Source organism: Ictidomys tridecemlineatus, chromosome 1, assembly GCF_052094955.1.
Source record: "Ictidomys tridecemlineatus isolate mIctTri1 chromosome 1, mIctTri1.hap1, whole genome shotgun sequence".
In the NCBI taxonomy this organism is placed as follows: Eukaryota; Metazoa; Chordata; class Mammalia; order Rodentia; family Sciuridae; genus Ictidomys; species Ictidomys tridecemlineatus.
Genome location: NC_135477.1, coordinates 92,884,131 through 92,909,780, shown reverse-complemented (window position 1 = coordinate 92,909,780; position 25,650 = coordinate 92,884,131). Strand labels below are relative to the sequence as shown.

Below are 25,650 nucleotides of genomic sequence, written 5' to 3'. Positions count from 1 at the left end.
TAAAGTAAATCTGGTTAAGACTTTCATATTATATGAGAAAAAAATTAAGGCTAATAAATATTGAGTTACTTGGTCATTAACGTATTTTTTCCTTGACTTGGTCATTACCCAAAGCATAAAAACATTCTCTTACCCATTATCCACAGTCTGTGTTTTCTGCTTCTCACCTCATTCTACTCTAATTAGTCATCCATCTCAGGGTCCCTGGGAGATCTCTGTTCTTATTGTACTTGAGTTCCCAGCAGCATTTGAGAGTTGACCCTTTCTTCTTGAGACATATTTAGCTTTTGCTATTAAATTAAAATCAGATTGTTTTCCTCCTATATTATTAGTTTCTTTTCCTCACAGCTTGGCCTCTAAGAAATATAATATATGTAAAGCCTGACTCCAAAACTGTGGAAAGTACCAGTGATTGGTCTTAGGCATCTTTTATTCAGATTCTCGATGATCCTTATGGTCCCAATGCTTTAAATACTAACTATAATTGATCTTTTTTAATATTTATTTTTTAGTTGTAGTTGAACATAATAACTTTATTTTATTTTTATGTAGTGCTGAGGATCAAATCCAGGGCCTCGCACGTGCTAGGTGAGCGCTATAACTGATCTTAATTATTCATAAATTCAGTATTCACCTGCTTGCGGCAGCCCAGCTGGCTGGGTAAAATAACAGGGGGGTGACGATCAACTTGTGTATGTTGATACAGCAGGAGTGGGAGCCATTTATTGTAGGACAGGAGAGGATTTATACATTCCACACAGCTTATCTTAACTTACATAAACTAGATACATCAGTCAAACAATAAGGAATCTCCACACTTAATATAAGCTCACTGGAGTTACTTCACAAACCACTCCCTCTGGCATTTTGCCAGACGCCATCCAGACTTGTTTACAGATCCTAACATTTCTCTGGCAAAATGCCAGGCGCCATCCTGACTTGTTTACAGACTCTAACACCTGCTCATTAAAATACACTTTTAACCCCCAAACATTAGCTCTAGCCATTTTCTTGGTCATCTGACATATGCAAGTACAGAGCTGAGTCCAGCAGCATACATGTTGTCAGCTGACGTTGAACAAGGCACTGAATTCTTATTTCAGCTCTCATAATATGAACAGATGTTCTTTATGTGATATGTTTAGTGCCATGATTTTTGAATTTTTGTGCCTTTTGTGTGTTTATGTGTGTGTATGTGTATATGTGTGTATGTGTGTGTTTGTGTGTGTGTTATTTCGCTGTTTAAAATGGCCTTCATACATACAGCGGAAGGGCTATCTAATGTAAAAGAAGGTTGTGGCTTGCCTTATGGAAAGAATATGTGTGTCTTTAAGCAGAAACACACATAAAACCAGGATACATATTGAGCAGCTGATGAAAATGTGAACAGAGTCTCCAGGAACATAACCCTGAATCTGCCCTAAGAAAAAGGATCAGTATTTGTCCAAACTACTTTACAGAAAGCGACTACTGCAAGAATTTATCATATATGCCTATGGTCTCTGAATCTTTGTTTTATTCAAAATCTAGCCAGAGAGCAATAAATCTCTACAGCCAGCTGCTTTCCTGACACATATCCTCTTTAATACTTAATAGGCACCTCAGTTTTAACTTAGAAAGAATAGTACTCTTAATACCCTGTGCTACCCTTAAACCTGCTCCCTCTTTCACCTCCCTACTCTCAGTTCTCCATCCACCCAAAAGCACAGAAATCATTCTTTATTTCCTCTCATCCATTAGCACCATGTCTCATTCTTTCTCTCCCCCCAACTTCCACCAACTATTCCATCAGCAAAACTGTTTCCTTAGCTAGCATCTTCACACCACCACCATCATCATCTTCATGATCTCGTTCCTGGAATAACCTCTTAACTGCCCCTGCTACAATGTCTGTCTTTCTCACTCAGAATCACTGTATAAGGATGTAAAGTATATAATTTGTACATCCTTCCATAGAAGCATGTTACACTTCAAATTTCTAGTACCAGCAACTGAATTGTTATAAAAAATTAATGACATTAAGTCATCCCCTTGACTAAAACCCTCTAATGAGTTACAATGGAAAAAAAAAAAAAACAGAAGCCAACATTTTTATTCCAACCTCCATAGTCTGATATGATCTAGGTCTGTTCACATCTCTGATCCCTTGTTACTCACTCATGCCAATATGATTTCTGCTGTAATACAGGTCAAGATAAGTCCCATTTTAGGAAAATTTTATTAGCTGTTCTCTTTGCCTGCAATACTCTTCAGCCATCTCATTGTCATTCACACCTCAGCTTAAACATCATTGAAAAGGACTTTCATGATACAATCTTAAATAGCCACCCGGTAATGCACTATCACATCACATATTTTATTTCTTTACTTGACATATAAAACAATTTCTTTTACACCCTAATATTATATGCTTCATCGCACACATATGTAAGAAAGTTCCATGGTTCTTGTTCATACTTTTCTTATACCACCTATAACTCTTCCTGGCACGAGAAGGTGAATATTAAAAAAATGTGTGTGTGTGTGTGTGTGTGTGTGTGTGTATGAGAATTTGGTGCTAGAGACTGAACCTAGGGCCTCATGCAAACTAAGCAAGCATGTGCTATACCATTGAGCTACAACCTAACCCCAATACTTGTTACACAAATGAACAAATCATATAATCCCTTACTATGGTAATGAATTTAGATTTTAATTACAATGGGAACACACTAAAATGGGAAAAAATATAAAGTTATAATCTAATTTGTGTTTTCAGAAGTTCACTTTAGACATTGGATTAGAGATCAGGGAAGTTGGATTGGGGAGGCAAAGGCAACAGGTTGCAGTCAGGTAACAAAGATGACTGTGGCTTGGATGAAGTAAGGGGAGTGGAAAACAAATGGCAGGAAGTGTAAAATAAGTCATTAAACTTTAAAAGATATTTTCCAAGCAGAAAACACGAGACAGAAGATAGACTGGATGTCAGTGTAAAGGAAAGGGAGAAATTAAATTTGACAAGTTTCAGGTTTTAGTTACTGGGTAGACAATGCAATCACTTAATAAAGAAATTCAGATAGATGGAAGCAACTTAATAATTCATATCCCTCATAATATAAGAGATATATTTTAACTTCATTTATGTGATAATAATTGAGTAAGACTATGTACAAGTGTTATGCTAATGCATAATACGTTTTTGATAACTAACAACTTGCATTAAATTATCAATTTTAGAAATTAAATTCTGGATTTTATCAAAAGTAATATATTTTCTCATGGGTAGTCATATTTTCATGTATCCATCCTTGGTAAATGAAAGAAAAGGTAATGCTTTTTTTCTTTGTCATCTGTGCCTACCTCCAGTATTCATTTCATTAGGCTTTCCAAATGCATCTTGAACTATTTGATCACATGTACTTATGATCACACTGTATCATAATGATTATTAGCCTAATTCCACAACTACATTATATTTTATTGGAGAGAAAGTACCTAAGTTATCTTTTTTTTTGTGCTATGGCCTTAGCACCAAACACAGTGCTTCACACATATCAGATACATCATTACTATATTAAGATGGAGGCAAAAGACAGAGACCTTGAACTACAGTCTACATGGTGACTTGTAATGTTTTCTTTCCTGTAAAGGGTTTTTTTTTTTTCCTTTCGAAGTTATTTTACATTCCTTAATAGCTTATATAGAAGACTCCAAAAGTATACAATTTGAAAAATCATCAAATTATCCAGGGAGAATACTGAGATTTCCATCTGCTTTACTTGCCCACATAGTAGGTGAGACACATGAAAAGTTCTCATCAGCAGTTTCTATTTTATATAGTACCATTTATTGTTTAATAAAAAATAACATTCAGTGATACAAAATATTTTTTCATGGTTTCCTTGAAATAGTGATACATTGATATGTTTAGTTTTACACCATCTCTCATTACTTCATTAGTTTGCCAAATTCATTAATAAATTCAATTAATATCTTATCCTTTATCATCTGGAAATTTCTAGAAGTTATATATCCTGGATCTATGGAAAACACTTTTTAAAATCAGCAGTATGTCCTTAACAGATTGTGACAGTAAAAAAAAAAGTCAATTTTCTCTATAGTCCCTAAGCAGAATATCATATATCCCCAAGCAAGAAAAATTCCATGACTTCAGATTACAATGAAAATTCATGTTCAGAAAGAATATTTCCTTATGTAAAAAGGAACCTATATCTGAAGAAAGGTTTTCAGAGGCTAAATAAAACACCTTACAAAGTGACAGACCTTCTTAAAGTATGAGTTGAAGATGGCATGCTGATTAACATATTTACATATATGGTAAACTAAGTTAAATAAAATGAAATGAATAAAATGAAATAAAATATTAATGTATTATAACTTGTATGCTTGAGTATAAATATATCAGCACAGAAAAGGGAACTCTTTCAGTCTTTCGGGAAATCAATGCCCATGACCACTAAGTATTGTTTATGCAACTTGTGGTGGGCTGATTTCTAAATACAGATGACTTGCATTTCGAAAGTCTCTGTCCACCAAATAGCTTTCAATAACTGATGAGGCTTCCCAGTCTTTGGGAGTAAGACAATAGCAACATTGTTTCTCAATCTACCTTTCTGTTCCTTTACAATCCCACTCACAAACACAATTACTGTTCTTCTTCTGATAACTAACTCTTCCTAGGTTACTACTACACCATCCCATCTTTACTGCTAATTAGTAAACTTTCCCTCCATCCAATATATGGTTTCCGGCAAAATTGTCCTAAAGCACTGTTCATTGTGCCATTCTTTGCCTCAAAACCTTTTAACAGTTTCTTCTTGCATTCATAAAAGAAGTCAAAATAAATAAGCCTAGCATTTAATTGTTGTGATCTAAGTTCTTCCTACTGTGCCAGCTTTATTCATATTTCTATGTACCACATATGGGCACTGATCCTCTAATTCCTAGACTCTTTCCCTATGTATTTACTTATGCAGTATGTTCCCTTGGTAGGATAGCCTTCCTTTGTGTTAGGGAATATTCCAAGTTTCTCTAACAAAGAGATTCAAAATATACCACGGCTGCCATCAAGTGTGACATTTACTTCTCTTATACAATAGTCCAGGAATAGCTGAGCCATCCACATGGGTATGTTGCCCTGCTCCATGAGTTTGTCCAGGAATTATGATTCCTCCTATTTTGCTTCTCAGCCTTCTCCAAAGATGCATACCTTAAATGCTAGTGGAAGATAGGCAGAGTGGGAGAAGAAGACATGGGAATGTCTGCCTAATCATTTTATGGTTCCATAATATTTTCCATCAGATGTTATTGGCACTGACTATGTAACAGAGCCACACCTTATTGACAGGGAAGCTGGGAAATGTAGCCTCTAGGTTGGCAGTCACATGCCCTGATAAAACTTGCAGATGCAACAAGTGGTGGAGGGAGGTTTCATTACTAAAAGAAATAACAGACGTCTGTAGACTGGGTTCAATTACTATATTATCTTTCTTCAGTTTATTCCTGTAGAAACATATTCATCTTCAAAGGCAAACTCAGATAATAATTCCTCCTGGCCAGTCTTCTCTGATTTTATCATAACTCCTTATTTCATAGTCTTCCAAAATACAATATGAACTCTCTGCTCTGAAATTCCATAGATTTTGTATCTACTATGTAATTTAGCACACTGTAGAGATACTACTGTTAGTCATGTACATATGAAAGATTGTCAGAAAATATAACCAATAAACAAGTAAATTTGTGCTACTAACGGATCTTTTGACATTGTCTTATTTTATTTGTAAAGATTGCTGAAGACAGAGCCTATAACAACCTTTCATTCTGCATTTCTAGAAGTGGTATATGCAAGAGTTAGCATTCAATAGTGCTGGCAATGATAACACTGCTTTATTTAATATATTGATAATTTGTATTCATTTATTACAGACATATTTTTTTTAAAGTTAACTTTTTAATATTTATGTTTTAGGTATAGATGGACACAACACAATGCCTTTATTTTTATGTGGTGCTGAGGATCGAACCTGGGTCCCACACATGCTAGGTGAGCATACTACTGCTGAGCCACAATCCCAGCCCATATGAACATAAATTTTTAAAAGTAACATGTACACATTTAATTTAGAGACATTAAGTAATTGTTTAAAAGCAAATTACTATAAAAGATTTTCAAGTAGATAAAATATATCTTCTAAAATTTTATTAAAAATATTTCCTAAAAAAATATTTCCTAAATATAATGTACAAAGTATGTCTATATTCTCTGTTAGTAACAATTTACCAAAAGCAAACAAAAATCTTTGAGTAATAATTAACATATATGTAGTACATATAAATGTTTAGCGTCTTAGGTTCATTGTTTTTTATTCTCTTATCTGATTGATTTATTCCATTTGAAAACATCTCAATTACTTTTGGAGTTCATCTTATTTTACATAACTAGCTTATACTTTTTGAATACATGAAACAGCCTTTAGTTTTGGAGTGATAAAATACTTCAATAAACGAATACCTATTTTCCTTTTAGTTGCATATTATAAGAGATAATTTAAGCTACAGAATTTTACTATTACAATGCAAATTTTCAATATATAATATCAAATAATTTCCAAAGTTATCTATTTTTCTTTAACCACTGAAATATAAATCATGAATAGGGAGTCATTTCTTTTGATTAATAACTTCACTGACAAGTATAGTGAATATTTACACATTATTTTATGCTGGTTAAGGGTGTTTAAAGTACCCATAATAATAATAATAGTATTATCAAGCCAAATTTAGAGAAATTTAATGTGACGTAGTCCTTCAAATACTAGGAGCATATAAATATGATAAATTCCCTCTACCTAAAATTCAGAAAGACTGAAATTTGTTCTTAAAGATTAAATTAAATTTGTTCTTAAACAGAAATCTGAATCCATCAGTAATTTGAAATTTAAATACATGTATTAGCCTGGGGGAATTGTAGTAAGGGTTTTTCCCAGGGTGAGTTATAAACATGGAAATACATTTTTAAACACCTTTATAAGTTCCATTGAAACATAATAACTTGAGTTAAAATAGAACTTAAAATGTATGCACTTATAAGACTAAGTTTCTGATACATTTTATAATCATGTTTTAAAAGACCATAAAGCTGTGATTACTTTTTAAAATATTAATATTTTGTCCTTCCTATATACTTAAAAGAAAGGCAGGCAAACTTTATTTTAAGATATAACTTCTTGAATTTATTGGCAAACATATAATAATGCATGTGACCAATCTTTACTTACTTTGAGTTGCAAACACAATTAATAAATCATCTTTGAAGTGCCCTGACTATAATCAGTATACTCTGGAACAAATCCAAGGGGCCATTAATCAAAGCATGCAACAAGGAAAGTGAGAGCTGCAGTCTGAACAGTTAGGTAAACACAGAGTGGAGCTAATAAAAACCTATCTCATTTTAAAACCACCACTGTGTTTACTTTTGTAACTAATGTAAACATTATGATAAAATTAAAGTTGTTTAAAAAAAATGAGGTTTGTTCATGATGACCAAAGTAAACAAATGAACATTCACTTTATGTTTCTAATTTGACAATGAAGACGTTTAAAGCTCAGATACCAAAAATCTACAAGAATTAGATATTTGAATCCAATTATTATATTCTGAACAAAGACTGAACATATATAGTTTTCAAATATTTTGAGATTTAAATGAGAGAAAAGAAGTAAATTATTATAAATTTTAAAGAATCACCATAAATATGAAAAAGGTTCTTTCTGAATAAGATGATGACCAGTTGCCACACTGACATATGCAATTTCTTCTCTCTCTCTCTGTGCATGTAATATATAAAATTAATTACATAAAATATGTAATATATGTAATTATATACTTATAAGTATATGTTTATATATAATATTATAGTATTTATAAATAAAACTGCCTTTAAAACACAGTCTTCCAAATATATTATTTTCATCCAACACTTTACCTTATTGATTGTTAAAAGGAAGGAAAGAAAATTTGCTGAGTTAATACATCAAAGGATATGGGCAAACTTCATTTCCATAAAAATTATAAGGAAAATAATTACTTTAGGTTTGAAAATATCACAAAGTTTCCTTCCCAATAAAATATTTCTAAGATTTAGCTCAAAATCTGGGAGAAATGTTGCTTTTTAAGAATAACATTACATCATATTGCTAAAGTATCCTATATTTAGTGCTTTTATACACAGATTTTCGTGTGACCTTCCTGTCCATCTTGGAAAGCAGGGAGGAAGTGTTATTAACCCAAACCCTGTATTCACAGAGCTTACATTTCTCTCTCTACTGTGTTATTATAATAATTTTGAGAAAGCACTAAAATTCATCTTTTTTTAGCTATTTATAAATATCTTTAAAAATATATCAAATAGAGCCCTAAATCATAGAGTTGCAGTGAGATTTAAATGAATCAATGCAATGAGATTCAAATGCTTACTAATACAAAACCTGGTACATAGTAATCAAATAAATATTAGTTACTATTGTTACTTTTGAAGTATAGTAAGTAGCTAAAATGTATGGTCCTTAGAATAAGACAGTCTATATTCAAAATCACTTATCTTTGGGAAAGTTATTTAACCTCTCAAGTTCTGAGCTTTCTGATCTATAAAATATGAACAGTTTAATGATATAATTTATATAAAGACCTTAGTATAATGTTTAAGACATAATAAGTATTCAAAAATGGTGTGTGAATACAAAATGTAATTTATAAAATTTAAAGACAAATTGCAAGCTGGGAAAAATGAAAATTAATATTTAAGATTTAAGGAGCTCTTAAAAAGCAATAGGAGACAAAGACCTCCTTTGAAAAACAACTGAAGTTATGAATGGTTAATAAAAATGAAATATAAATAACCAATAAATATCTTAAAAATATGAATACAAAAATTCAACAATAGAATGTATTGATTAGAATGGCCTGGCAATGACTAAGTGAATTGGAACAAAAAGGAACAAAAGGCAAACATAGTGTTTCTGAGAGTACAAATTGTTATAGCTTTTTTGGAGGAATTCTGGGTAAATATAACAAAGGATTAACATGCACACCTGTTTGCTGGCCTAATTCATTTCACTTTTGGGAATTCATCTAAGGAAATAATCATTTACATGTGCAAATTTACATAAAGTAAATATGGAAAAATATATAAAATGATCTTTGCAATAACAAAAATATAGACAAAGCCTACTTTCCAGCATGGGATTGATCGAAGAAATTATGGAACACTTATAAAATGAAATACTATAAATGTCAAATGATATTAAAGCAATATATCTATTAAAGTGGAAAATGTTTATAATATCTATTCAAGTTAAAAAATAGCATATTACTTCATACATAGTGTGAAGAGGAAGAGAGTTACAAAGATATAGGATATTATTGTTTTAATGGTGGTCATCTCCAGATGGGCAGGATAATGAGTTTCCCATATGCTCATTCTTTTATTTCTGTGTGTTTTCTTTATTTCTGGAATAAACTTTTACTGCTTTTATAATTATGAAACAAAATAATAAACGTTATTTTATTAAAAATAAGAAGATTCGATCAACAAATATATGAAAAAGTGTTCAACATCTCTAGTAATTAGAGAAATGCAAACCAAAACTACTCTAAGATTTCATTTCACTCCAATCAGAATGGCAGCTATTAAGAATACAAACAAAAATAGGTGTTGGTGAGGATGTGGAGGTAAAGGAATACTCTTACATTGCTGGTGAGACTGCAAACTGGTACAATCACTCTGGAAATCAGTACAGAGATTCCTTAGAAAACTTGGAATGGAACCACCACTTGTCCCAGCTATCCCACTCCTCAGTCTATATCCAAAGGACTTAAAATCAGCATACTATAGTAACGCAGCCATGTCAATGTTCATAACAGTTCAATTCACAATAGCTAAACTGTGGAAGCAACAGTTTATCCCAAAAAACTAAAGGCTTTATGTTCTCTCTGATAAGTGGATGCTGATTCATAATCGTGGGCAGGGGGGGATGGAGGAACTTTGATTGGGCAAAGGGGAGGGAGGGGAAGGGTGTCCTTCAGTAGATGAATGGATAAAGAAATTTGTGTTATATATACACAATGAAATATTACTCAGTATTAAAAGAGAATAAAATAATGACATTTGAAGGTAAATAGATGGAGTTGGAGAATATCATGCTAAGTGAAGTAAGGCAATCCCCAAAAACTAAAGGCTTTATGTTCTCTCTGATAAATGGATGCTGATTCATAAACAGGGGCGGTGCAGGGTGGAGGAACTTTGATTGGGCAAAGGGGAGGGAGGGGAAAGGAGGGTGCATGGGGGTAGGAAAGATGGTGAAATAAGATGGACATCATTACCTTAGATACATGTATGACTGCACATATGGTGTGACACTACATCGTGTATAGCCAAAGAAATGAAAAGTTGTGCTGCAATTGTGTACAATCAACCAAAATGCATTCTGCTATCACGTATACCTGATTAAAACAAATAAATTAATTAAAAAATGGTAAGAGCCATATGTCCGTGGGCAAGTGGAAATGTACTGAAAACTGAAGAAGGACCATGATAAAAAGCTCATTTTTCAAAACAAAACAACAACAACAAAACCCAATAAATAAATAAATAGTTTAAGGGTTAGCTTCCCTCTAACTAAGTTTTAATTTTTTATAATCTGTAACATAGATAATAGAAACACAAGAAGAATTGCATCAGAAGGCAAACCAATTGTTTTCTTTAAAGTACCACTAAAAGAAGAGCTTTACTAAGAGTGACAATTTAAACTCTATTTGATTCGATAAGTGAGCTCTGTTAAATTCTGCAAAGTTTTGATAGATATGGTAATTTGGTTTGGAAGCCAGAAGAGTCTGATGTTTATAATTATTCCTCTAAAAAAGTACATAAATTGTACAACTTCTTTTCCAATCATATACTCTTCCAATATGAAAATTCAAGAATTGCATTGTTCTAGGTCCAGGAAGACCAGGCCTTACACAAATGGTATGGTAGCAACTTTTAATTCTAGACTCCACTCCATGGAGGTGGGAAATACTGGGCTGAGATATACTGCATCTTTTTCTGCTTCTTTGAGGCAACAGGATTTTGCTAAGATTGTATAACCTGGAAAAATTAAATCACAATTATTTAATGGGACCACTTAAAAGTTGACTAGAACACACAGCTAAAAATCCTTCTATACAATTAAAGGAGCAATACCTGTGGAAAGTTTTAATAACATCTTAAAGATTATTTTGAAAAACATGTTTGAACTTTGTATTTTCATAAGACATCTATCACATAGAAGACTAAATCATGTTCACAGACCCCTGCATGAAATATGTGAACCTATATATTTTTACTTTCTAGCCTATAGAAATAAAGATTATATATAATAGTATCTAAAGCCTATATAAGTATTTATATTTACTTCTAACACGAAAAATTTTAATGGTTTCAACCTGCAGCTGAGATGATGTTGAACTGCTACTTTTAGGGGTTTTCTAATTTACTGCAATCACTAGAATCATTTTTTAAAAATGACTGCTACCCTCAGCAGAGTAATCATTACAGTGAGAAGAACATTTCCTAAGTAGCAGGAATGTGTGGCAGGATAATAGGAACATGCCAAATACAAAGCAAATATTTTTTCTTATAATGTTTTAATTCCTCACAGTTAGTAATTATGATTGAGATTTTATTATCTTAAAAATCAATGATATTCAAGAATTTTGAGAGTCTATATCCCAAACTAGTAGCCTAAAGAACAACCTTGGGATGTTACTAAGTGTTTGTATATTATGTATGTGTGTGGTGCTGGTGGTGGGGGACAGAAGCAGACTGTATAGAAATGCTACGCTTAAGTGCTTTCTAAATATCAAACAGTCAAATAAATGATTTACTGTGGGTTTTTCTCAGAGCTTTTAATATGTAAATCTCTAAGTTTTAAGGGTAGAAACATAAAGGACTGTGGGAGCTAAGGTATGAAGCAGTTTTTTCATATGTATTTCAATATGGTATCCTTTCTAGGGTCCTTATTCTTTATATAGTTCAACAGAATGAAGTCTGTTAATGGTATCAAAATGAATAAATCCTGAACTCATTATCATCCAATTTCAATAAATCTCCTGATATTCTTCTTTACATCTATCCAAATCTAATAGCTGGAGGACTTTATCATACCTATCTATTTAGCTCTTCTGGCCATGTGAGGATTTTATAGTCCAGTTTTGATAACTGGGTGTCTGTGGCATATAGCTATGTTTGATTTCCCATCTTGGGTCTTTTCAGGGTAAACCTGGATTGGTTGAATTTGGATTTGGTTCTCTTCTTGGCCACCTCTCCTGGGGTCTGGAGCCCTGATTCTGAGACAAAAGTGTTCATCTCTGTGAAAACTTAACCAAGTTTTTGTCAGATGGCAATGTCAAATTCTCTTATAATTAGTTTTATTTTGAGATATATGACATATATAAATACAGAACACCTAGAAAAAGGCAAAGCAGAATTTCCAAGAAGGGAAAAATGTTGAAACAGTTTGAAGTGTTGAGAATTAAGATGTCAATTAAATCATTTAATTCAAGCATCTTCTTAGATTTTATTACCTGCCTTATAATTTCAGTAATATTGGAAATTGACTCAATTTGGCAAAGAAGACAATAATGGATTGGTTAATTAATCAATTTCTTTAAAAAAATCCAACTAAAATTGGCTACAAGTAACATTGGGACATATTAACAGAATGGAATTACTAGACTTTCATTTACTGGTGTGAACAGAGTTGGACCTATTTGTATTAGCTTTTACAGGATGTCTTAAGAAATAATAGGGGGTCTTAAATTTTAAAAAAAGATTTAAATAAAAAATACTGTGAAAATTTTTAATAGTATTTTAAAGATTCTTTTGAAAAACATGTTTGAATTCTGTTTTCAGAAGATATCCATCACATATAAGTCTAAATCACGGTGATAGATGAAAAATACTTTTTTGGCTTTATGGTGTATGACAAAAAGTAAAATTTTAAGTTGGGTGCCAAATAAAGCCTGGATATAGTATAATTTTGTTTAAGTACACAGTATATGCTATTACATTTCCATAGAAAGTAATTTTTCAATGTTCTTATTTATACTTAGGATTTTACTAATATTATTGAAGTATATAAATATGAAAGCAATTTCACAATTTTTGTAGTCTTTGTTAGTGGTTTTATTTTGTTTAATATATAGAACTAAAAAAGCCATACCAAACAAATAGTTTTAAGTGGTGCAAGATAGTAAATAGCAAGGAATGCATAGCATATGGTTATGCTGAATAGTATGTTGATGTTAGTTGACAGAACAGGATGAGTGTTCCTTAAGAATAATCATATTGTGTGGATTAGTCACACTAAATTTTTTAAATGAATGTTTATCAATATATACCAGATTTAAGGATTTCAGAGTATTAAGTAAGAGCAGGAAATCATCAACAACCTAAAAGTATTCCTGAAAAAAAGCATTTCAATTTTGAAGAAAAAGGCAACATGGCAGTACAATTCTCAATCTCAGGACTGCCTACACATGCTAATTTAAGCTTTTTTCCCTATGGAAACTTGATGAATTTCAGTATGTTTTCAATTTTCTATCTTCCTGCGTTTCCAAAGAATGAAAGTTTTATTATGGGAACCAAAAATTTTATAGTGTGTGGTTTGAAATACAGCTAAAAGAACAAAACTAAATATAACAACATCAGATAATTTAAAAATCATTAGATCTAAGAAGATGTAATAATGGCCAAAATATCAAAATTTTCTTCTCGGTTTCATAATTTGATAACTCGTAAGAGTTAAAAATCAGCATCAAATGGTAGAAAAACCAGACAAAATCTCCTCTACAACGTGAGAAACAAGAACGTTTATTTATGCAGGAGGAAGGATTGAATTCTTAATCACAACTCCTTGATCTGGCTGTGGTTGAGTGCTTAGTCTCATCTCATACCCTCTCTTTCTTGCTCTCTATCCTCCTTACACTCACACATTCTACCTGAGCATGTGTTCACAGGCTGCTTCCTCTATTGAACCCTGCACTCTAATCCCTATTCCGCTATTTTACATCTCTTTATCCTTTAGATCATAAATGATGGTTCTTCAAATAATATCCTCCTGAAAATGTTTTCTCTAAATCCTGAACTCCTTTAAAAGTTTACAATTATATGTCCTATGCAATGATCTAATTAATGTTTGTGTCTTCTTTAGACTAGGCTATCTGAGATCAGGAATGATGAATACTTTGCTCAGTACTGTGAGGGAAGTCAGTCAGAATTCTTTTGTTTCAAACAAACAATAGTGCCTACTATGTGTTTCCTCAGTCAATCTGAAATCATGTGGTAGTCCTATAATGAATGCAAACTGCTGGGGCAATCATAGGAAATACAGTGGAAATAAAAATGTAACAGCCTGACAAAAATGTTTGGAATCCTGCACATGATTGGTAGGAAAACAATGAATGAATTCAGTGAGATATAATGGTTAAAATGACATGGTGATGTGAAATAGAGTATGTCAATTCACTGATCTACTGAATTACTTAATTATTTAAATAACTCCCTGGTTTTGTGACCCTCGGTAACTTACTTAGTCTCTTTCTACAACATAGTTTTTTTTACATTATTGAACAGAGTTAAATATTTCCATATTGAATAGTTTCCACTTAATATGTTATGGTTACTTTTCAGAGGAAACTTAGAAATTTAGTACATCTATCTTGGATTATAAAATATTGTTGAGACATCAGTAGTGGTATTTTGAAGACCTTCTAAAATCCATAGGACTACTGTTTTGAAAACTGACTATTAAAAATGCATTTTAGCTTAATAATTTTTTGTTAATGTTTTCTAATGTAGTTGAAGAATAATTATTTTCACATAAGAATTGAATTTGGCTTTATAAATCATATTTTCAAATTTGTTTGACAATCTGTTTAGAAATTGTTTGCATTATAGCTTTCAAATTTATTTATAGAACCTAAATAATGCACTAAATTTTTCTCTATCAACAATTTTTAATTGTTCTCTAATTATTTTGCTATATATTCAATAAATGCATTTTAAAGCCCAGATATTCTGAAAGGTCACCTTCCCTTTACTTAGTATTTAAGATCTGTTTGGAGAGAAAACCTGTCTTTTCACATTCCACCATCCTTGCTAATTCCCTGCCTCCTCCCTTTCTCTCCCACCTCTCTTCCCTATCTATAATTCATCTATTCTGAAAGAAAATGTATGAAGACACGAACTGGGTGTCAATCTACTTTATATACAAACAGAGATATGAAAAATTTTGGTATATATGTGTAATAAGAATTGTAATGCGAAAAAAACCAAAGTACATGTTTAAAGACATGAATTGACATGAACACATTTAATATACAAAGATATGAAAAATTGTGCTCTATATGTGTAATAAGAATTGTAATGCATTCCACTGTCATGTATTTAAAAAAATAAAATTAATTAAATAAAAAAGAAAACCTGTCTTTTTACCATGAATATATACAGAGAAGAGCTAACACTATGTTGGAACGAAGAAATGGACAGAACTTGGACACTGCTATGTCACTTCATCCTTTCATTTAAACTTGATTCCCCAAATTTAGATATACTTACTACCAAAAACAAACATGGGGGCTTTTCCATCTTAAACATTACATACTTCAACAGTATTTTACAAAATATGGTTAAATATTTCCATAGTAAATTTCAGACACATTTTGTTATGAAACCTACTTATAAAATTTTTTTAGTTGTAGATGAATACAGTATCTTTATTTATTTATTTTTATGTAGTGCTGAGGATTGAACCCAGTGCCTTACACATGGGAGGCAGGCTCCGTACCACTGAGCTACTTAGTTTTTTTACTGGCACAAACAATTCTACTAAAATTTTTACATTTAATATATACAGTTTTGCCCAGATATTGTCAAAATTTATAAATAAATTAACTTTTCTCAGGAAAAATAACACACTTTTTATCACATGCTACTAAATTATAACTACTACTTCATAATGTCATTTCACCAACTTGGGAGGAACCAATTTCTTTCAGAAGGAAAAGTTTACTATAGTTTTTTACAATGAATACAAATCTGATATATGAGTTATACACTGTGACTTTCTATATGTCCTTGCTTTTGAGATCCTACCAGTTAGATCCCAGTGATACCACTAACAAGGAGCAGCATTCTTTTCAGCTACAAATAAAATGCTCTAAATTCCTTGTAATTAGTATATTTTAAAATATGGAAAATTTTCAATGATTCTGATATGGAACCTTATGGGTGGTGTATGTCTCCCACTCTGGTTCTTGTAATCACTTTGTCTGTCGAAATATTATAAGCTCTACTGTGGAAGTATATAGAGGGAACTGTGAGGTTTAGTGGTCTGAGTAATTATCTATTTATTCAACCTCATCTGCATTTGCCTGGGAAGCTATAAATAGATTACATTCACCTAAATTATATAAATTGTTGATAAGTTGTAAGAGAAAAAAAAGTGCTTAAGAATGCCATATTATAAGAAGTAGTATTAAAAGCATAAAATAAAGGCTTCTAAGAGTTTTGTTTATTTGTTTTTAAGAGCAAAGAGTAGGTTTTTATTTTACAAAAGTTTCTTCTTTTTCCTGGTAAAATGAATTGGGAGAGAAAAGCTAGTACAATTTAAGAGTCATAAAAATTCAGTCTACTATATTTAAAATGTGATTAAAAATCCTAGATATATTATATAAAATAAGAAAAATATATGTAATTTTTTTTTACACTTGGGCAAAGGAAGAGGAATTATGAAGCAGGATATCACCATTCAATGTCTAATTGATACAGGTTAAACTAAATTTTTTTTAATCTTCAAAATTCTCTCTGGTATCTAGTAATGTTTTTCATTTTTAATTAGTGGTAGTCTTGCCAACAGGTCGTACAATAATATATTTATCAAGCAATTCAAAAAAGCTGATATAGTTTATCTAAACTTTTAAAATAGTGAAAGCACACAAAATAAACATTGAGATGATCATTTGAAAGTGGAAAAGAGAAGAAACATAATTTAATCATTAGAATGTTTGTGGAAACAAACTTATTGCCTTTATCAAAAAGCTAAAAATATTTTGTCATGATTCAGAGTTAAATTGCTTTCATTCTTCTATCATGCATGTAATATACTTTTAAAATGTCAGTAACCTCAAAATTTTACCTTTAATTCACACATACAGTGAAAACTCCTAAGATGTAGCATCCAACATGAAAGGAACATATTTCTTTCTTAACACACACCCTGAAATTTTTACCAGAGGAAGAAAAATAGATCAAAAGCTGCATGAGGACACAGTCCCGTGTCTGTTTTCCACTCCCCTGAATCCTCGGCATTTCATTATTCTGACACATAACCAATACTCACGACTTACCATTTGCCTCATAAAGGGCAGGGTTTTCTGAATATTTCAAACTGCTGATAATTTTATTCTTTCCCATAATAACATATAGGAATAGTTTGGCTATTCTAATGTTTGTAACTTGGAAATAGATTATACTCTGCCTTAAACTCAATGAACTCTCTCAAGGGGTTAAGAGCTGAGGTTTTAAATTTAGATGATAACCACAAACCAGCAAGAGTTCAACGTACACTGAGCCTTTGCATGCATATTTTCTACACATAAATAAGCTATACATAATAGACTCAGTTTATTTTCAGGTGACAATTTTTAAGTACAAGTAGATCAGGCCAGTTGTGGACAGAATAAACTCAAGGAAAAATAGACAAAATAATCTTACTGTTACATATAAAACATTTATTTTATTCTAAAAAACTTAAACTTTCTCCTATCAGTTTTCCACTTTCCCAAGGCATACAATGAAACTTAGCCTTATATTTTTACTATCAATAACAGAATTGTGAAGCATTTGATCTCAGATGAAACTGGATGATTTTTGTGTGTATGGTTTTTTGTTGTTGTTGTTGTTTTTGGTGTGCCTGGGTCTAGTTGATACTAGGCAAGTATACTACCATTGGCCACATCCTCAGCCCCTACTTTTTGTTCTCAGAATACTTATAAAAACACTTGTGAAAACACTTGAACGCCTCAAGAGTTTTGTGTCTACATTTTGTTTCTGTGAATTATTTCTGCATATTCAAAATTAAAACTAAAAATATTCATCAATTCATTCAAAAACATGAAACATGCATCATGTGATAACACTAATACCATTCTTTATGAAATATCATATATTTTACAAGCAAAAAATCTTATTATAGCATTGTTTTATTCTTTTGCATGACTAGCATGATTAAAAACATTTAGATTTTCATCAGCATCTGCATTCAATCAGCTGTGCCATGTTATTTTACTGAAGGATATGAAGAAAATCTAGCTGCATAGAGGTACAGAGTTGAAGAAGGGAAGACCTTGTAGAACGAACAAAGGGCATCATAATCCTCATGGATCCTCATTCTACACTTTAAAAATCATTAGACTATAATAATATCATCTGCCATGGTTATTATGTCTTAACTATATGCTAAATTAATGAAAATCTAGACAAAAATAAATTCTGATAGCAAACATGTATACATACATATAAATATATATATATAGCCAAACACACACACACACACACACACACACACACACACACACACACACACACACATCTCCAAATTATCTGCACATTCATTTTGGATTCAACTGATAATGTTATTATAAATACTTGTTGTTTTGTTGTAACAAAATGTTTATTATTCTAACTTTTCTACTCATTACAAGTAAATTAGAATGCAGATTGATAGAAGGCAGACTAAAGTAAAGATTGAAACACAGTAAAATTAAAATATATAATGCTTAAATTTAATAGAAATAAACAGATGATTAGGAAAATGACATATTACTTGAAAAAAATACCAAGCATAACTAAGTGGCTAATTTGAATACATGTATGGGTCCCCTTTAAGCAGTAAATTAGATTGAAACACTTCACTAAACACAAGATGGAGTCTAATATTTTTAGTATCCTACATGCCATTTCTAATTAATCTGTAAAAACCACAAGAAAAAATTTTCTTATATTTATGGCATGTCTGCTTTAAATATTAATAGGAATTAACCAAATGCCAAAGAAAATGTACTGATTCAGATATTCTATAATTTCTAAAATCATAATTTTTGTTCTTAAAAATAATTAAATTCAGAAATAAAAATGTTTTTTAGATTATATAATAGATTTTTTACAATCTCATCTCACCATTTGGCAAAGAATAAAATGACTTACTTTTCTTTCTCTTGAAGTTGAAGCTCCTGAGGAGTCATTTTAGGTTCAGTCCCAAGATTTTTTTGCATTAGCTGCCTCCTCTTTCTACTTGGTGCAATATCAGTGACATCAGGACTTGAAATAATGGAGTCATCTTTACTTAAAGTGGCTAAAATAAAATAAAAAATGTAACCCAACAAAATTATGCATATAATATAAGTAAAGTATCAACTTGCTGCTTTAGCATTGAAATAAGGTTGAACGATTAAAATACAGAAAAACTATTTTCTCGAAAGTATTCTCCTACAACTTCATGCAGATTTTTTGAAGTGAGCCAGTTAAAATGGTTTGTAATACTTTTTACCAACATAAAATATTAGATATATTGTAAAGTTGGAATAATTTGATCAGAATAGTTTTGCCCATCATAGGAAGAAATTTCCCAAACACATTATTAGCACAGTTTACTACGTTGGTGTTGGAACTGATTGGAGGTACTGTAGTCAACTGTAAAAGGTATTTGGGTGAAGGGCAAAAAACCCAAACTGTTATAGGGATTATATGAATCAATTTGACATTAAACCATAATTATTAGCAAGTACAGGAACTTCTCTTAGTAACTCAGAGATAATTTCATAGTCTTTTAAGCCAAATGTGGAACAAGAACAAGAAAGCTATAAAAAGTATTAAAAGATATCTCTAATATGGCTAAGTCATTAAACTACTCCTCAGAGTATTTGGTACATGTGAAACAGAAGCAAGAATAGAAACATGTTTGATTTATGTTCCCTTATTCTCTAGAAACAATAAAGAGGAGTTTAGAATTTTCATTCATCCATGCAATACACAGTATATTCTGCTAGGATACATGCTTCTATAAATGAGAAGAGGTGCTTTCCTCTTCGTAAACACAGCAATGATGTCAATATAATCTGAACTTTAGGATATCCTGTCGGTTCATACAATATTTTTTAGCATAGTAATATTTAAAAGTGATTAGGGATAAACTTTCCTTCTAAATATGGAGAGAGTGTCTTAACCATGTAAAAATGTTTAAATGGGAGGAGATAGAAAGCTGAAAATTCTAGTCAATTCCTTTAGCACAAATAAAGGCTGGTTTAATAAACTAAATGAGAAAAGAACTTCACACTTTTTAAAAGTATACTTCTTTGCTAAGTGGTGATCAGAGCTGAAATAGTTACGAAAACATTTCTCCCTATATCTTGGATATTTAATTTTGATGAAATTATTAGGATCAAATGCATGCGATAACTCACATCTTCTCCCTTTGAGAGGAAGAGTGATGCAAAGGGTCTGCTGACTATGATTCTGATTATAATTTTTGTTGGAGATTTATTGGAGTTAGGATTTTTATTAGACTTTTAATGGGAGGTCTAACAATAATGACAAAACTGCCTAATTTGGGGCTTTGGGCTCAAACTTTAATATTTCTCCCATAAACTCCATTACTTTTTTTGTAGTTGTAGATGGACAGTGTGCCTATATTTTATTTATTTTTATGTAGTGCTAAGGATCAACCCAGTGCTTCATACGTGCTAGGCAAATGCTCTGCCACTGAGCAAAAGCTTCAGCCCTAACTTCCTTATTACCTGGTTTTCAGGTATGTGTGTGTGTGTATTGTGTGTGTGTATGTGTATATATTTATATTTATATTATTCTAGCAGAAAAGCCTGCATGTTGCCTTCTCACTCTATGGAATTCACACTTGATCTCTCTGAAATTGCTTACACATTGTTGGTCAATCTCTTGAAATTCTTCCCTTGATTCCATTTTTTTGGTCTTAATAATAACTATTATTTTTGAGAAATTATATGCTGGACATTTTTCTATAGGTTTTGCATGTGTTATTTTATTAATCCTTAAATGACCTTTTGAAGCATTTGCTATTACAGTCTTTATTTTACTTATGGGAAATCTGGGCTTCAAAGAGGTAAAGTGACTTGTCCAAATAACACAGCTTTTGTTCTTAACATAACTTTAACAATTAAAAAATTATTTTTAATCATGGGTAAAATATTATTTGATAAAATATTAACTGAATATCCATCAAATTATATTTTACTTTCCAAGGCTATTTTAAGTTTTTAGGACAAATGACTTCCTCTAGATATGTTGTACATTAATTTGTTAACCTGTAAAAATTGTACTGAGAGTAGAAAAGGTAAATTTTAAAAAAGGAGTTTGGATTTTGTTTTTTTGTTTTGTTTGTTTGACACATTCAAGTTGAATGATTTCCCAAATTTTATTAAGTTGAGAGATGAGTAATCATAATACAATTATATGGTCCATGAGGAAAAAGAAAACTACCAAAAGTGTTGAAGGTAGAGGATATTGCAATTGTACATAGGCTTGTAAAATGGAGAGATTACAGCTGATGTCATTCCTCAATCTAGGAAGATAGAATATTGTTTTAATTACAATTTAAAGTAAACCTTTTTAGAAAATAGTCACTAAAAAATTTTTGTCATTCATTTCAAAACTCCAAATGAAGCCTTATAAATTAGCAACCAAAATGGATATTTTATGTGTGAAATGGCCACACCATTTGTTATAATGTCTGCAATTTACTTTAAAATACAATGTGACTAATGTGCATTAGTTAGGGTGAGCTATAACCCAGTTGTTTCTAGCTCTAATCAGGAAGGCACAGACCATAAATTTGACAGAACAAAAAATTCATATTCCTGAGAGTATTATCATAGGTATTTTGCTATTCACATTTCAATCAACAACTGATGATTTACTGCTTGTTCTAAAGAATGAAAAAAATATGTGTACCTACTAAAATCAAGGCATATAAATTATATTAATAAGTGTTACATATAGCCATTCATGAGCAGAATTAGAGATACTCATGATACACAGATTGGCTAAAATACTTTAGAGATACTCTACCATTTTATGAATGAGGACTAGAAATCCCATGAGGCCTATTTATTTTTAGAGATGATTTCTTATGCTACATTTTGAAGTGACTCTGTGTTTGTCCGCAAACTCTGGGACAAGGTAACTGCATTATCAGAGTAAGGACTGTCATTCCTATTACAGGAAATGTTATACGTGCCAAAAGGGAAACCTCTTACAAGAGGTGGTGACTAGGAAACTTTAAAGGACACCAAGCTTGGAATTTATTCAAGCTTTTGAGGCAGAAATTATTTTGTGCTTATTTTCTAGTAAATATTTTTACTAACTACTTACTATTTTTAGTCACTAGTTAATGGTTTTATGTGTGACAAAATTTAATCTGAAAATATATTACTATTATTATTAGTAGTAGTATTACCTTGTAGCCAAATTATAAAGTATCTAATATTCTCACACTTTAAACTTCTTGGTGACGATCATTATTTAACACAAAGAAGCTGAACTTGCGTATGACCAAATATTTCTGGCCAGTTCACCCAAACATTATGATTCATTTCTCTTGACAATTACAGTGGCGCTTTTCTATAAAATTGGCAGGAGGAGAAAAGGCAGCTGTATAAGCTCAGTTACTATTTAAACAGAATATATCTTCTTTGGTTTGTGTTTGCACCATGGGAAACTGTGTTCCCTTCAGTTTTTCAGGCACATATAGTAGCCAACTGTATTGTAGTAAATTCTCCTACTTTAAATATTCCCTTAAAATACCCATCTACCTTTAATGTCTGGCAAAATACTTTGGCCTATCCTCTCCTCTCTACCCAGCAATGCCAGAAACCAAGAAAAAGGGGCACTACTGCAATATCTGGAACCTAAATATTAAATGACTCATTTAAAGAAAGCATTTCGCCAGTTTCAAACCATCTTGCCTCTCTCCTCTAGCTATGATAATGTTCGGTCCTCTCATTCCCTTTGATCTTGACACTGGATACTACATTTCTATTCTGAACACTGGATCCCTTAAGCTATAGCTGTGAATCTCCAATCAAACCTGTGGTGAAACCACAGAAGGGACAGAATTATATTGATAAGAAGTTAAATACAGGGACCTTCCAAAACGTCTATACCATTCATTGGCCAACGTACAGTTGGCCCTCTGTTCACTTGGGCTCTGCATCCATAGATTCAACCAATCACATAGAGATATTTATGGGGGTCCTGAGACCAGTACCGCTAGATACAAAGGCATGGCTGGTTTTTTTTTTAACTTTAACAATTCAAGTTTTCACTTTTAAGTCATAATATCACATTTTAAATAAAAGCATCAATTCATATTGTTTATTATTTATACATACTTGTTTTAGAAATGAGGAATAATTTGAATAGAATTCTAATGTTTAAGAACAATAAGGAAAAGTATGGCCAGGATAGAGTGGTGTTTAGGAGAGAAAGATATAGGAAATGAGACAATATATATGTAAAAACATTAGGGAAGACGTGGCAAGAAAAGTAGACAGAGATATCAAATAAATTTTTAAACTTTTAAATTCAGGCAGAAGAATCCGAATTTGGGAGGTGTTCTACTATGATTCCACTACCAGAATTCTGAGTTTTCAATATTATCATTAGTTTATTTGTCATAACAATGTGCCTTTCACCATTTCCAAATTTTTTTTTTAAGAAAACAAAAGAAAAAGAAAAGCTATTGCTAATTAACCTACCCCAGTTAAAATGGTGATTGGCATAGCTATGGGATGAAGTTCAAGTTTTCATTAGGTTCACTACATCTAAAAAATGGGGAATCTTTACACAAGCCCTGCTATTGTGGAAGGTGGCTCCACAAAAAGCCATACTTCTTCTCATCTGACAGAAGAACTGCAGGATGTTGGCAGCAGCAGATCAGACATGAGAAGAGTGTTGGCTTCCCTGGGTATTCTGAATGTTGAAATAAAATGACACCCTTGGCTAATTTGCCAGGAATTTGGATAAATCCCATGAGTTAAACTACCTTAAGTTAAACTTCAGTCTGACCAATGATGAACTCTTAGATCTTCATATATTTCAAAATTATTTTCCATCTTTATAATTTGTTTTATCAGGTTCCCATTCTATCACTTTTATGGATTTTTTCTCTTCATGTTATGTGTATCTTGACACACAGAAAGAGTCTAAAGTACCCAAACAGAAACGGTCACCTCTCCCCCCTTTCCCAGACTCCACACATCTCTACCTTACCACTATATATATATATACACACACACACACACACACACACACACACACACTTATATAGATATCTATCTATGTCCTAAAGCATGTTATTAATGGCAATGGCAATGAAGTTGTTAGATTCAATTAAGAACAAAGCAGGCTCTGATCTTGGGTCCCTTAAATGTGTGCTATTTGCAAATGCCATGACCAAATAACAAGAACAACAAAAATCAGTGGTTCCCTGGTGTCTATAACATAAAGTCCCATGATCCTAGCTCTGTGTTCAAATCCCTTCACAATGTGACCCTTACTTGTTTTTGTGACATCTCCTCCCTGAAATACTCTGTAACTATTCCAAGAGCTTCAGAGCTCCTACATTTTCATTATTGTTTCTTACTTTCCCTGTTTTCAATATCCTTCACTCCTTTACTGATGATCCATGCTTGTGCAGTCATCTAGCATAGCCCAACTCATTTTAGTCATTCCTAGTAGTTAACAATCAAAAGAAATATCCCTCTTTTCACTAGGATTTACAGTATATTTTGTTATTTTTATTTTTATTTTTTGTGGCACTAGGACTTGAACCCAGGGGTACTCTACCACTGAGCTATATACCAAATCCTTTTTATTTTGAAACAGTTATATTGCTGAGGGTATGGTGTCAAACTGGTGATCCTCCTGCCTAAGCCTCCCAAGTCATTGAGATTACAAGCAAGAATGAGGATTCCTGGCAGTACTTATAGTTTTAATCACTCATTTTACACCTACTATCTTGTATTTGTTTTTGTCTGTTTGAATTTATTTTGTTTCTCCAATTAGAGTATGAAAACTCAACAAGTGAGAGTCCACATCTTAAACTTTGTTACATCACTAACATATAACCCAACAGTTATGTACATGAGAAACATGAAGATTGGAACTCTTATATCCAAGAGTTATTTCTTTATTTTTTTCATGAAAACTTACTTATGTATGAATGTCCAGATGAGATAAAGGGGAAAGTAGATTGATAATACATGGGTGTGTGTCTTCAGAATTTACTTGGGCATAGTACAGACTCTCTAAGTTCCTCAGTGGACATGTTGCATACTAACCATGATTTTGGAGATGATGAAGTAAATAAATTGCTTATAAAACATTTTATACATTTGAAAATTGTTTTATAAATAAAAAAGCATCAGACATATTTTATGTCACAATTACAATATTATTAACAAAATGTGTGAGTCTTTACAAAAAACCAAAATGAGATTCATTTTGATGAATTCAA

General features: G+C 31.8%; 1 protein-coding gene across 3 annotated transcripts in view; it reads right to left on the bottom strand.

Annotated features, from left to right (window-relative positions):
• The window catches only part of Xrcc4 (X-ray repair cross complementing 4), a 247,045-nt gene that overhangs the window by 81,149 nt on the left and 140,246 nt on the right, over positions 1 to 25,650 (bottom strand). For all 3 annotated transcript variants that reach the window (XM_005315659.5, XM_040271690.2, XM_040271689.2), the window contains exon 7: positions 19,308 to 19,455. In XM_005315659.5, coding sequence (XP_005315716.1) covers positions 19,308 to 19,455 — 148 coding nt within the window. The remainder of the gene's footprint in view (positions 1 to 19,307; positions 19,456 to 25,650) is intronic.